Raw genomic sequence first — 12,074 nt, 5'->3', positions numbered from 1 at the left:
CCCATTGCAGCTGGGCTGCCAGATCTGCCTGCAGGAGACCACTTGTGTCTTGGTGTCCACAATGGAGGAGGAAGCCATCCTGATTTAGGATCTAAACTCTCTCATTTCAGGAGACCTGTGGCATGCTGAAGGCAGGACTACAGCCCCTGACTTTACTGCACACAGATGTACCTGGTCCCGTGTCAGCTGGACCATGTCAAGTGGGCTGCAGGGAAACATAAGGCTGAGCCTGTGCAATGCTGGGTATAGGTCTGTCCCCTAAACCTCATCTCTTTCCATGTGCTGAAAAGCAGCTGGACTACATCATGCCTTGTGCAAGAGGAGTGTCAAGACACAGGTTTTCCTGTTTGCAAGTGCCAGATCCTGGTGAACATCACCTAGGTTGGCCCATCTGACACCTGTGCACAGAAGCTCTCTGCAAGAACCCACAGAAAACATGGGGAATGTTTGAACCCAGCAGTGTCCCTTTCCTGTGGTTGGCAGAGTGAATAAATTCCCTCACAGTGACATGGAGTCATTGAACTCAACTTACTCCAATGCTTTCCACAAGACTTTGCCCACTTCTTCAGCCTGGCTGCAGACATTTACCTCCTGCCATGCTGTCACCCTGACTGGCTTTTGTCCCTAAACCATAAGGGCTCCCCCAGTCTGCTGCCCAATACATAGAAGAGATCCATGCATCCAGACAGATTCTTCACGTGGAGCAACCTCTCGTTGATCATGCCCAATTGTCTCTTCTGAAGAATCTGCACCCATTCAGCATGATCACACTGTGCCCCTGACTGTCTCTCCTCTGACCTCACACGGGCTCCCCCAGCGTACAGCCAGTTCCATGGACAGGACAAAGGAAGGTGAATCTTATACAGATTTTATTAACTTTATTTTTCTTTTATGAGAGGTGATTTTGCTGCCAAGAATTGTGTGTGCCAAGTGAGGGAAGGAACCCCAGGGATCCCTTCAGGCTGTTTCCCAGCAGGTTCCCCTGCAGCCCCAGGGCCATGTGCAGGGAACCTGGTGGGGGGCAGAGCAAGGGAGGCCTTGGGCTGGGCCTCTGCTGCTGAGCTGGGCCGGGCTCCTGGGCCCAAGGGGAGCTCCTGGCAAGCGGGCAGCGCTGCACAGAGACAGCTCTGCCCAGAAGCAGCTCCTCTGCACAGCGCAGCAGGGCTGGGGGCTCTGACTGCAGGTGGCAGTGGGAGAGGAGAGAAAGGAGAAAGAAATTATGGGCTGAGTGGAATATGTGTATGCTGAGAGCTCAGAAGAGGAGAGATCTTCTTAGCACATAACACGGTAAATCTCTTTCTGCAGTGCAATTCACAGGAGTATCATGGAGGGTTTTCCAATAGCCAGAACTTCCCACAGATCAGGCCAGATACACTTGTTTTTCCTTTAGTGTGGAGAAACACAATCACCAGAGGAGGGGTTCCCTGCAGGGTCAATGTCCAAGTCCCAACGGCTCCCATTTTGCAGGCCATCTGCGGGCTGTGAAGCCGGGGGTGCAGGCAGGGGTGTCCAGGGCTGTGGTGCAGAGCAGGGTCCCTGCTGTGCCCCAGGGGCTGTGTGCCAGGGCAGGGCCTCTGCTGCCTGCCAGGCTCAGCACTCAGCCTGCCCGGGGAGCTGCCCAGGGCACTGCAGGGAGAAGCTGCGGGTGGAAGGAGCCCTTCCAGTAGGGCAGGGTCCTGCTGCTGGTGGGAGGCTGCTGCCTGGTGCAGCCTGCTCACAGCTCCACAGAATACTAAGAGAATTTCACTCTCATCTTTCCTTAGCCTCTCCTTTCAGTTTCTGTTTTAGGCTCAGTGGAAACAGAAATATATGATGTTATTTTCTAGAAAAGCCTGACAGTCCTAAGGCATCCTAAGGAGGTTACAAGTACCCCCAGTAAATCTTATCCAGAAATCTCCACCACCCCTTGCACAGTGTCAGCAGGGTCTGTGTGACCTGGCTCTAGGACGTGCCCCCAGTGAGCTGCCCCTGGGCAGAGCCCTGCTGCCAGGAGGTGTCTGCAGGGCAGAGCTGAGCACCCAGCGGGTGGGATGGGGGCTGTGAGCTGCAGGCAGAAGGCGTGGGGACAGAGACCCAGCTGCGGTTTGGGACAGCTGCAGACAACAGAGCCATGGGCAGGGAATGGCAGGACAGTGCTAGCAGAGTAGTCTGGTACCTCTCTGTCTGCCCTCTAGCTCATAGGATTCAGGACGTGACTCATAACCTCAGTAGCAGGACCTCACTCACAGCAGGCCCTTCTGAGTTCCTGTTGGTGCCTCGCCTTGCCTCCCCTGGCAGAAGCCCTGTGCTATTCCGCTCTCTTCTTAGACCTGCAGCTGCTGTTCTTGCTTTATGGCTCCCTGCAATTGGGGAGATGGGGCTTTCAGCTGCAGCTCATGCACTGACCCTCTGGGTCCCACCATGCAGATGTGTCCATAGCAGGAAGGTGCCCAGAGTTCCCCTTCTAACCTATGGGGCTCTCGGCATTGCAGTCTGTGGGGCATGGACAAAGCTGTATCACCTTCCAGGGACTTTCTGAGGCCACAATCATTGGGCAGCCCAATGTAGGTAACTCGACTGAGCCCTGGAGTTTGGCTGAGACCAGGGTAGATGGACAGACTGGCTATCCTCATTGCACTAAGGACATTAACTTTACCTTCCGGGACTCACAAAAGCTCACCTGGTATTTCTTACAACTGCCAGGGTTTTCTACCCTCTAAAAATGCTCCTGAGTGTGATGCAGATAGAACAAAGTAAATCACAAGTACATCAGTAAAGAGTGTTGAGAGTGGTAATGCTGTGAAGTCCAATACATCAGAGGTAGATTTAATCAGCGATCACTCCTGGTTTCTTTTCATGTAGAGCTGTAGGACAGGTCTGAATCCTCCAGCACACACAGCAGAGACCGCTGCTCCCAGGGGCACATTCCTCCAACACCAACCAGACCTCAGGCAAGGGAGCAAAAGAAACGCCTCAGAAAGGGGAAAGTCACTGTAGGGGTGTTTGGATGCGAAGAGAAATAGGTTTTCTCTCCTAATGATCACTATCTTTTCTTCCTTGGGTATTCCCCTTTGTCCAGGAGGATCAGATGTCCAACAGCAGCTCCATCACCGAGTTCCTCCTTCTGGCCTTCGCAGACACACGGGAGCTGCAGCTCCTGCACTTCGCGCTCTTCCTGGGCATCTACCTGGCTGCCCTCCTGGGCAACGGCCTCATCCTTACCGCCGTAGCTTGCGACCACCGCCTTCACACTCCAATGTATTTCTTCCTCCTCAACCTCGCCCTCCTCGACCTGGGCTGCATCTCCACCACTGTCCCCAAAGCCATGGCCAATTCCCTTCATGATACTAGGGCCATCTCCTATGCAGGATGTGCTGCACAGGTCTTTCTTTTTCCCTTTCTGATATCAGCAGAGTATTTTATTCTCACCATCATGTCCTACGATCGCTATGTTGCCATCTGCAAGCCCCTGCACTACGGGACCCTCCTGGGCAGCAGAGCTTGTGCCCAGATGGCAGCAGCTGCCTGGGGCAGTGGGGTTCTCTATGCTCTGCTGCTCACTGCCAATACATTTTCACTGCCATTGTGCAGAGGCAATGCTGTGGACCAGTTCTTCTGTGAGATCCCCCAGATCCTGAAGATCTCCTGCTCACGCTCCTACCTGAGGAGTTTTTGGGTGCTTGTGATTGGTGTCTGGTTAACGTCCGTGTGCTTTGTTTTCATTCTTTTTTCTTATGTGCAGATCTTCAGGGCTGTGCTGCGGATGCCTTCAGACCAGGGGCGACACAAAGCCTTTTCCACATGCCTCCCTCACCTGTTTGTGGTTTCCCTGTTTATCAGCACTGCCCTTTTTGCTTACCTGAAGCCCCCCTCTATCTCCTCTCCATCCCTGAACCTGGTGGTGAGAGCTCTGTACTCAGTGATGCCTCCAACATTGAACCCCCTCATCTACAGCATGAGAAACAGGGAGCTCAAGTGGGCTATTAGGAAAGTGATTTCACGAATGTTTCTAAATAGAGACAAATTTCCCCTCTTTTTCCAGAATTGACTTAACTTGGTACCTCCCCTCAGGCCTGGTCCTTCTTTCATTGTCAATATTGTTATTGTTCTCTTTGGTATCATTTGATTTATTGTGCTCTTAGAGTAATATCTCTTTTTCACCCTACTTCTGCTGAGGATTGACACTTCTCTGTTTGCTCTTGAGGCTATACAAATATGTGTCCAACAGAAGGTCAGAGCTGACTCTTACCTTCAAAATAAAATGGGATCTCCACAGTGCACTGTCTGAAGGCTTGGATGTTTTTTCAAGGTTGTTACCAAGCTTTCCAGAAGCTTGTGTCACTTTCCACCACCTATCAGACGCTTTCCAGCATCTGTCAGTGGTCATGATCCTCCAAAGATGTCCTGGGTGAGTAGAGACTTGCTAATGTGATGCCCATCTTTAAGAAAGGTCATAAAGAAGGACTAGGGAACTGCAGGTCTGTCAGCCTGACCTCGGTGCCAGGAAAGGTGATGGGACAGGTCATCTTGAATGCAATTATGCAGCATATGCAGGACTACCAGAGGATCAGGCCCAGTCAGTATGGGTTCAAGAAAGGCAAGTTCTGCCTGACCAACCTCATCTCCTTCTATGACCAGTGACCTGCCTGGAGAATGAAGGAAAGCCTGATGACATAGTCTACCTAGACTTCAGCAAGGCCTTTGCCATGATCTCCCACAGTATTCTCCTGGAGAAGCTGGCAGCCCATGGCTTGGACAGGCACACACTTTGCTGGCTTAAAAACTGGCTGGGTGGCCGGGCCCAGACAGTAGTGGTGGCCAGACTGAAATCCAGCTGGTGACCAGCCACGAGTGGTGTTCCCCAGGGGTTGGTGTTGAGGCCCATCCTGTTTAACATTTTTATTGATGATTTGGATGAGGCAATTGAGTGCACCCCCAGTACGTTTGCAGATGACACCAAGGTGGAGGGAAGTGTCAATCTGCCAGTGGGTAGGAAGGCCCAGTAGAGGGACCTGGACAGGCTGGATTGATGGGCAGAGGGCTGTGGGATGAGGTTCACCATGGGTAAGTGCTACTTCCTCCTCTTTGGCCACAACAACCCCATGCAATTCTACAGGCTTGGGGAAGACTGGCTGGAAAGCTGTGCACAGGAAAGGGATCTGGGTGTGTGCTCAAAGCTTTCCTGAACATGAGCTGGCAGGTTGATAGCAAGCTGAATATGAGTCAGTAGTGTGCCCTGGCAGCCAGGAGGGCCAACCGTATCCTGGGGTGCATCAAGCACGGCATTGCTAGTCAGTTGATGGAGGTGAATATCCTGCTCTACCTTGCACTGTTGGGGCCTCACCTTGGGTACTGTGTGCAGTTCTGGGCACCACAGTACTGAAAGGATATGAAACTATTGGAGAGAGTCCAGTGAAGGACTACAAAAATGGTGAAGGGCCTAGAGGGGAGGCACAGCTGAGGTCACTTGGCCTGTTCAACCTGGAAAAGGAGAGGCTGAGGGGAGACCTCATCATGGTCTAGTCTCCCTCACGAGGGAGAGTGGAGCGGCAGGCACCCCTCTATTCTCTTTAGTGACCAGTGATAGGACCAGAGGGAATGGTGTCAAGCTGCGACAGGTGAGGTTCAGGCTGGATATCAGGAAGATAACTCTTCACTGAGAGGTAGTTACACACTGGAACAGGCTCCCCAGATACAGAGTCATGGCACCAAGCCTGTCAGAGTTTAAGAAGCAATTGGACTGTGCACTTAGTCACATGGTCTAAAATTTTGGGCAGACCTGTGTGGTGCCAGGAGCTTGACTCTATGATCCTTATGAGTCCTGTCCAACTTGGGATATACTATGATTCTATGATTTTTGCACCAACTCCCGCCTCCTTTCCTCAGACATCTGGCTACACACAGTTTTTTGTTGTTATTTTTGTGTGGATGTGTCTTTTTTTTTTTAATATTTACAAAAAAAGTATATTAAAAAGAAACTAACACCAACAAAAATAAAAGAAGCAACCAAACAAAAACCACAGTCCACAGCTGTGAGTCAACTCTAACTTGCCTCCAGTGAGGTGCACCATCCACCATTGATGACTGTACAAGAAATTTTTGACACAGAGAGATAGGAAATGGTAAAAGAGAAATACAGAGTTGGCTACAGGGATGATGAAAGGGACTACTGAAACGCAGGCAAGCTTAACCTCCCTGAAACCCCTAGAAGCAACTGGGTATATGAGAAGTATCTGAATGACCGAAGAGCAAGAGCAAGTGGAGGGGAACTCTGCAGAAGAGCGGAAAATGCACATGTCCACACACTCTGCTGGAAAGATGATTTCCAGCATGGTCTGTTTTGTAAGGCCAGGTTGAAATACCTCAAAGACTGAGATGAAGTGCAGTGCATAAGAGAAATTCTGGCAATGCAAGTACAGGGGAAGATATATATACATATCTGCATTACCTGCCTTTCTTGGTGGGAATATTCACATCTTTCTGTCTGTATAGTGAAAAATATTTGTGTAGCTACAGCTGTAACTACAGCTGTATGTGCAAGTAAAGGTAAATGTATATACAGAGTTACACGTATACACATAGATAACTGGGAGAGAGACGGGCAAGTGTCTGGGATTCTAGGAGTTTACATCACCTGAACTATCAGGAAACCAACCCAGCAGTGCTGGGAGCTGGGGAGAGGGGAGATGTGGAGGAAGGTCCCAGTGACACGGCTGGGAGGTGGGTTGTGATGCCATTCCTACTGCAGTGACCTGACTGCCGGGTGGCAGGCAGGCAGACACGGCAATGTCATTGAGTGCATCACAAACCCCATGGGACACAGGGGACAGCTCAGGCAGGGGACAGCTCTGTCCACCATGGCTGGGCTGCTGCTGCTGAGGTCACTTCCTCACAACAGTGCAATGGGCCAGGAGCAGGCAGGCCTCAGGAGGCCATCAAGAGCAGCAGCTGTGGAAGCTGCAGGCAGATGTCTGGGCCCTGGGGAGGGCTGCCCTGCAGTGATGCCAGCTGGACATGGGGTGGGAGCCTGTGGGAAAAGGCACAAGAAAGTGCTGGGTGTGACAAAGCACAGCACGAGAAAGGAGCAGATTACAGGCAGGGCTGTGAGGGACAGCAACATCTCACGTGCCCTTGGTGGGCAGAGATTTGAGCGATGGGCAAATGGCACAGAGAGATAGAGGGGAGCAGTGGAGACCAGAGGTCTGGTCCTTGCTCTAGAGACTCCAGATACCCTGTACCTGATCGCATCTCTCTGTCCTGCCTTCTTCCAGTTGCAGTTGGTCTGGGTGTGCTCAGTTGTACACACCTGTGTGTGCACATCCATGTGTGTTTAAAAGATTGCGTCTTTGTGTACACATGGCTGGGTATTCTTGCAGACACCAATTCTAGGTGAGCTTTGCCTTTCCTAAAAGCATATGTCCACCACAAAGGTAAGATATCTAAGTTTCTTTTTTGGAGCCTGTCCTTGCTGTCAGCCCCTGGCAGATCCTTCATGGCCCCTCTCAGTGCCCTATCCCTGCAGCAGCCCAGCCCCACTGCCCCACACATGGTCCCACAGCCGTGCTGCCAAAGCAACGCACATGACAATGCACATTCAGGGTTGGGTCAAGCTCCTGCTATTACGATTTCAATGGCACACTTGGGGTCCCCTCCTGCCATGGCCCTACTGCATTTGCATCCTCCTCCAGCCCCCAGCTGTGGGAGTGTGGCCATGTTTATCTCTTAACTTATGCTTCATAAATGATTTCATACCTAACTTATAGAACACTATTTTTTTAATTCAAGCTCATAAATAAAGTGGGCTAAAATCCTGCTAAATAGCTGATACAAATATTGCTAGGAAGATGTGGATCAAGTTTTCACTTCCAGGCGAATGCAACTTAACTTCTGTATTAACTTTGCTGATGTTTCTGGGATTCCCATAATAAACTATAGCTGGTATGATACCATATTTAAAGTATGCCAGAAACCTGAATTTGAGGTACAAAGCAAGTTCCCAGTATATGAAAAAAAAGTCACTTGCACTGTTTTATCCCCATAAAGCTGCAGTAGAATCCTCTAGTAACCACGAGGTGGCTTTTGGTCTGAAAGGAAAATTGTTAGTGTAAATGACAATATTCATCGCTGTTGCAGTGTTTTAGTGTGGCTCACAGTCCATAAACATTTTTGTCCTTCATGTATCTTTAAATATATAGTTACTGTTTGTTTTTTTTTTTTTTTACAAGGCTAAGTGCTGGGTCCTGCACCTGGGGCGCAATAACCCCAAGCACAGCTACCGGCTGGGAGATGAGTGGTTGGAGAGCTGCCTGGCGGAGAAGGACCTGGGAGCGATGGTGGACAGTCAGCTGAATATGAGCCAGCAGTGTGCTCAGGTGGCCAAGAAGGCCAACAGCATCCTGGCTTGCATAAGAAACAGTGTGACCAGCAGGGCTAGGGAGGTGATCATCCCCCTGTACTCGGCTCTGGTGAGGCCGCACCTCGAGTACTGTGTTCAGTTTTGGGCCCCTCGCTACAAGAAGGACATCGAGGTGCTTGAGAGGGTCCAGAGAAGGGCGACGAAGCTGGTGAGGGGCCTTGAGAACAAGTCCTACGAGGAGCGGCTGAGGGAGCTGGGCTTGTTCAGCCTGGAGAAGAGGAGGCTCAGGGGCGACCTTATCGCTCTCTACAGACACCTTAAAGGAGGCTGTAGCGAGGTGGGGGTTGGTCTATTCTCCCACATGTCTGGTGACAGGACGAGGGGGAATGGGCTTAAGTTGTGCCAGGGGAGTTTTAGGTTGGATGTTAGGAAGAATTTCTTTACTGAAAGGGTTGTTAGACACTGGAACGGGCTGCCCAGGGAAGTGGTGGTGTCACCATCCCTGGAAGTCTTTAAAAGACATTTAGATGCAGAGCTTAGGGATGTAGTTTAGTGGGGACTGTTAGCATTAGGTCAGAGGTTGGACTCGATGATCTTGAGGTCTCTTCCAACCTAGAAATTCTGTGATTCTGTGATTCTGTAATCACACATCTCACAGCTCCCCAAGGAATGGTGATCAGGAGCTTACTGCTCCTTTTATGTTATCTCTGTCTTCATCCACCTTTTCCTGTGATGGCTCTACTTGGGAGGAGCCTGCCTCGTCTTTTTCTTCCTCCTCCCCTGTATGAGTAGGAGCTTCTTTCCTAGCTAAACAAGCTGATTTTGTCTCTCCTGTTTCTTCTCATATGTATGTATGAGTGATAGAGGCACAGGTTGCTTCTCTGGCCCAGTCGCAGGGATTGGAGTTGTGTAGATTGCAACTCGTAAGCATAGGCCAAGCCCCAGCACACTGCAGTGATTTCTCCCTCTTTGGAATCGCCAGGGTGATGACACTCCTTTTTCAAGCATTCTGCCTTTTTATTTATTTATTTATTTATTTTATTTTTTTATTTTTATGATTCTGCACTTCTTCAGGGGTGAAGTTAGAAAGCATTGGAGGTGCCCACAGTTCTAGGTGCCTGCCCATATCCTCCCACACACCCTGCCCCTCATAATTATCCTGCCTCAGGGAAGATCATTGTGTGGCATTCTGAAATAGTTTACTCTAACCTTAAACAAAACCTGAAACACATTCAGGACACATAACAATACGTACAGGCTGGTTTGAACATTCCAAGGATTCCAAGTTTTGAAGAGCTATTGTAACTTGCTGGGGGGAGAAGAAGTGTCCCCTCTCATCCCTTCCATAGATTGGCTCCCTGGGGAGAAAAGTGAAGACTGTTAATTATAAATAGTTTCTGAGAGAAAGTTCCTCGAGCATGGAGGTGACAGCAATGCTGAGTACAACTACCAGATTTGTCTCATGACCAGTAATTTTATCACAACATAAGGTAGTGTTAGGCCATAGAGTAAACTAATAACCATAAACCAGCTCCCACAAAGGATAAACAGCACAACAGGGAACACACACAATATGTAATGTGCTACGCAACACAGTTCTGAGACCAAACACAACTACTACACCAACAAAAAATGAACATTGTGGTCAGCAACTATGAAGCTGATCTATTGCTTCTAACAACTTTATTTTAACATGATCCAGTCATATCTGTCATTATCTGAGCCCTTTATGGTCCCACGCAGGATTCATTTGGGAAGGAGGGCATCCCACAGGAGGGACCCAGAGAGGGCAGAGATTGACCATCAAGGAGCAGTGGAAACAGTGTCATGGACTGACAGCAATTCCCAATTCTCCTGTTCCACCTAGGAGAAGGAGTTACAGGAGGCTGGATGGGGGGAATGGTGTTTTTAGTTTGCTTGTAGTTCCTCAAGGTTGTAGTGCACCAGTGATAGGCAATAAAATATATTAATCTGCCTATGCTAAGTCTGTCTTGCCTGTGATGATAATTGGTACCCATGAGGATATTTGGTGGGTGACCTCCTGTTCTATCTCAAGCCTTGAGCTCTTTTCATCGTATTTTTTCCCCCTTTTCCTTGTAGGTGGGGAAGTAAAAGAGCGGTGGCCATGGAGTTCACCTGTGTACCTGTGTAAACCCACCACAGTAGGGAGATTGGAAGGGTCCAGCACCAGGGCTGTGGCCATCCAGGGATGGCATCTCAGCACCCAGAACACGCTCTGGCAGCCTGGTGGCACAGGAGGGGCTGGTTCCCCTGAAGGAGATCAGTACAAGGGGAAGGCTTGATTTCCAACACAGGCATTTTTGGCACATTCCTGAGAGGCCTGTGGGAACTGGAGGACACACCAGTATCTGGGACACCGGTCGTCTTTCCTCCCAGAGACAGATCCCAAAGAGACACCAGCTCCCAGGGAAACCTGGCCCTGGACTGTCCCCATCACAAGGAGGCTGAGCCATGCCCAGAGGAGCCCTGGGGCTTAGGGCACCCCTAGCATCAGGACCCAGGAATCCTGGCTACCGCATACTCCCCTGAGCCCAGAGGGACACTCAGGCAAGGCTCTTGCAGCAGCCACCAGCCATTTCCAGCCCCCTGCAAAGCTTTGGACAGCTGCCAGCCCCTGTGACACATCTTGGGAAGGGGCTGCTGACACCCTTACCTTTGGGGGAGAGATGCAGGAGCACTGGGAACAGGGAAGTCAGGACAGAGGTGATGGTCGTGCTCCAGCAGCCCTCCATCTCGCTTGCTGCTGGCCCTCAGCTCAGGACAAGGGATGCCAGCCCTGGCTCCTCAACCACAGCTCCTCTGCAAGGTGCCCCTGCTCCTCCGCCCGTCAGCGAGGGTCGCCCAGTGCAAGCTTGCTGCCTGCTGACCCCACTCCTGGCCACAGAAGGACAGCGCTGGGGAGCACCCAAGCAGTGCCCAGCAGGGACCAGGCCTTGCAGGGAAGTGCCGGCACTGCTGCTGCTCCAGAGACGATATCCTGGTGATGCAGTGCACCCCTGTGACATCAGCATGTGTCATTAGAAGGCCTGTGAGGTCAGCAGCATGGAGACAGCACAGCTCAGGAGAGACGAGAGATTTCCCTTCTTGTCCTGAGAAACAGTCATTTCATTTCTTCCCAGTTCTTTTCCACAGGATCCTGACAAATTTACGAGGAACATCTCCAAATGGTGACAAAGGCCATGGAATATAGGAAATGGAACAATGGAGAAGTCCCTGCTGTGTTCCTGCATCAACAGGCCTCTGCTCTTGGAAGCCCTTCCAGGAAGGTGTGGTTCGAGGCTTGTCCTGGGGCTGGGCTTTTTTCAAACGATGGGAGCGAAGGCGCCTGGGATGCAGCAGCTCCTCATTGTGCCTGAACTCGTCTTCACAGCATGTCGCTCACTTGGTGAAGTAGGATGTGTTATATGGAGGGAATTGCAGCACATTCCTGGGCCTTCCTCCCCTCACGTCCCACAAGGCTCTGTGCTCTGAGAAGGCCTCAGCACCCTCGCCCAGGACATCCCCGCTGCCATGCCACAGGCAGAGGTGGCACACGAGGGAATGGCAAACTTACCTTCAGCACCTCATGGTAAGGGAGAGGGGTAGTGCAGCACTGCAGATGAAGGGGAGAGTAGGGAGAACAGGTTGGGACAGCTGCAGTGCACTCCTTAATGCTGACACAGCTTCCTTGCAGTCAAGATTCAGCTCCTCCCGTCTGTGCCCCAGGCTGAGGGCATTG

The 12,074-nt window shown here is 50.9% G+C and overlaps 1 protein-coding gene across 1 annotated transcript; it reads left to right on the top strand.

The window, feature by feature from the left end:
- The first annotated feature begins 3,067 nt into the window (after positions 1 to 3,067).
- On the top strand, positions 3,068 to 4,027 carry LOC139999814 (olfactory receptor 14C36-like). The gene has a single exon (XM_072029440.1). The coding sequence runs from the start codon at positions 3,068 to 3,070 to the stop codon at positions 4,025 to 4,027; it is 960 nt and encodes a 319-aa protein (XP_071885541.1).
- Positions 4,028 to 12,074: the final 8,047 nt, after the last annotated feature.

The sequence above is a fragment of the Anas platyrhynchos genome, chromosome 30 (genome assembly GCF_047663525.1).
Source record: "Anas platyrhynchos isolate ZD024472 breed Pekin duck chromosome 30, IASCAAS_PekinDuck_T2T, whole genome shotgun sequence".
NCBI lineage: Eukaryota > Metazoa > Chordata > Aves > Anseriformes > Anatidae > Anas > Anas platyrhynchos.
The sequence above is the reverse complement of the archived record's forward strand: the minus strand, read 5'-3'. Positions and strand labels throughout refer to the sequence as shown.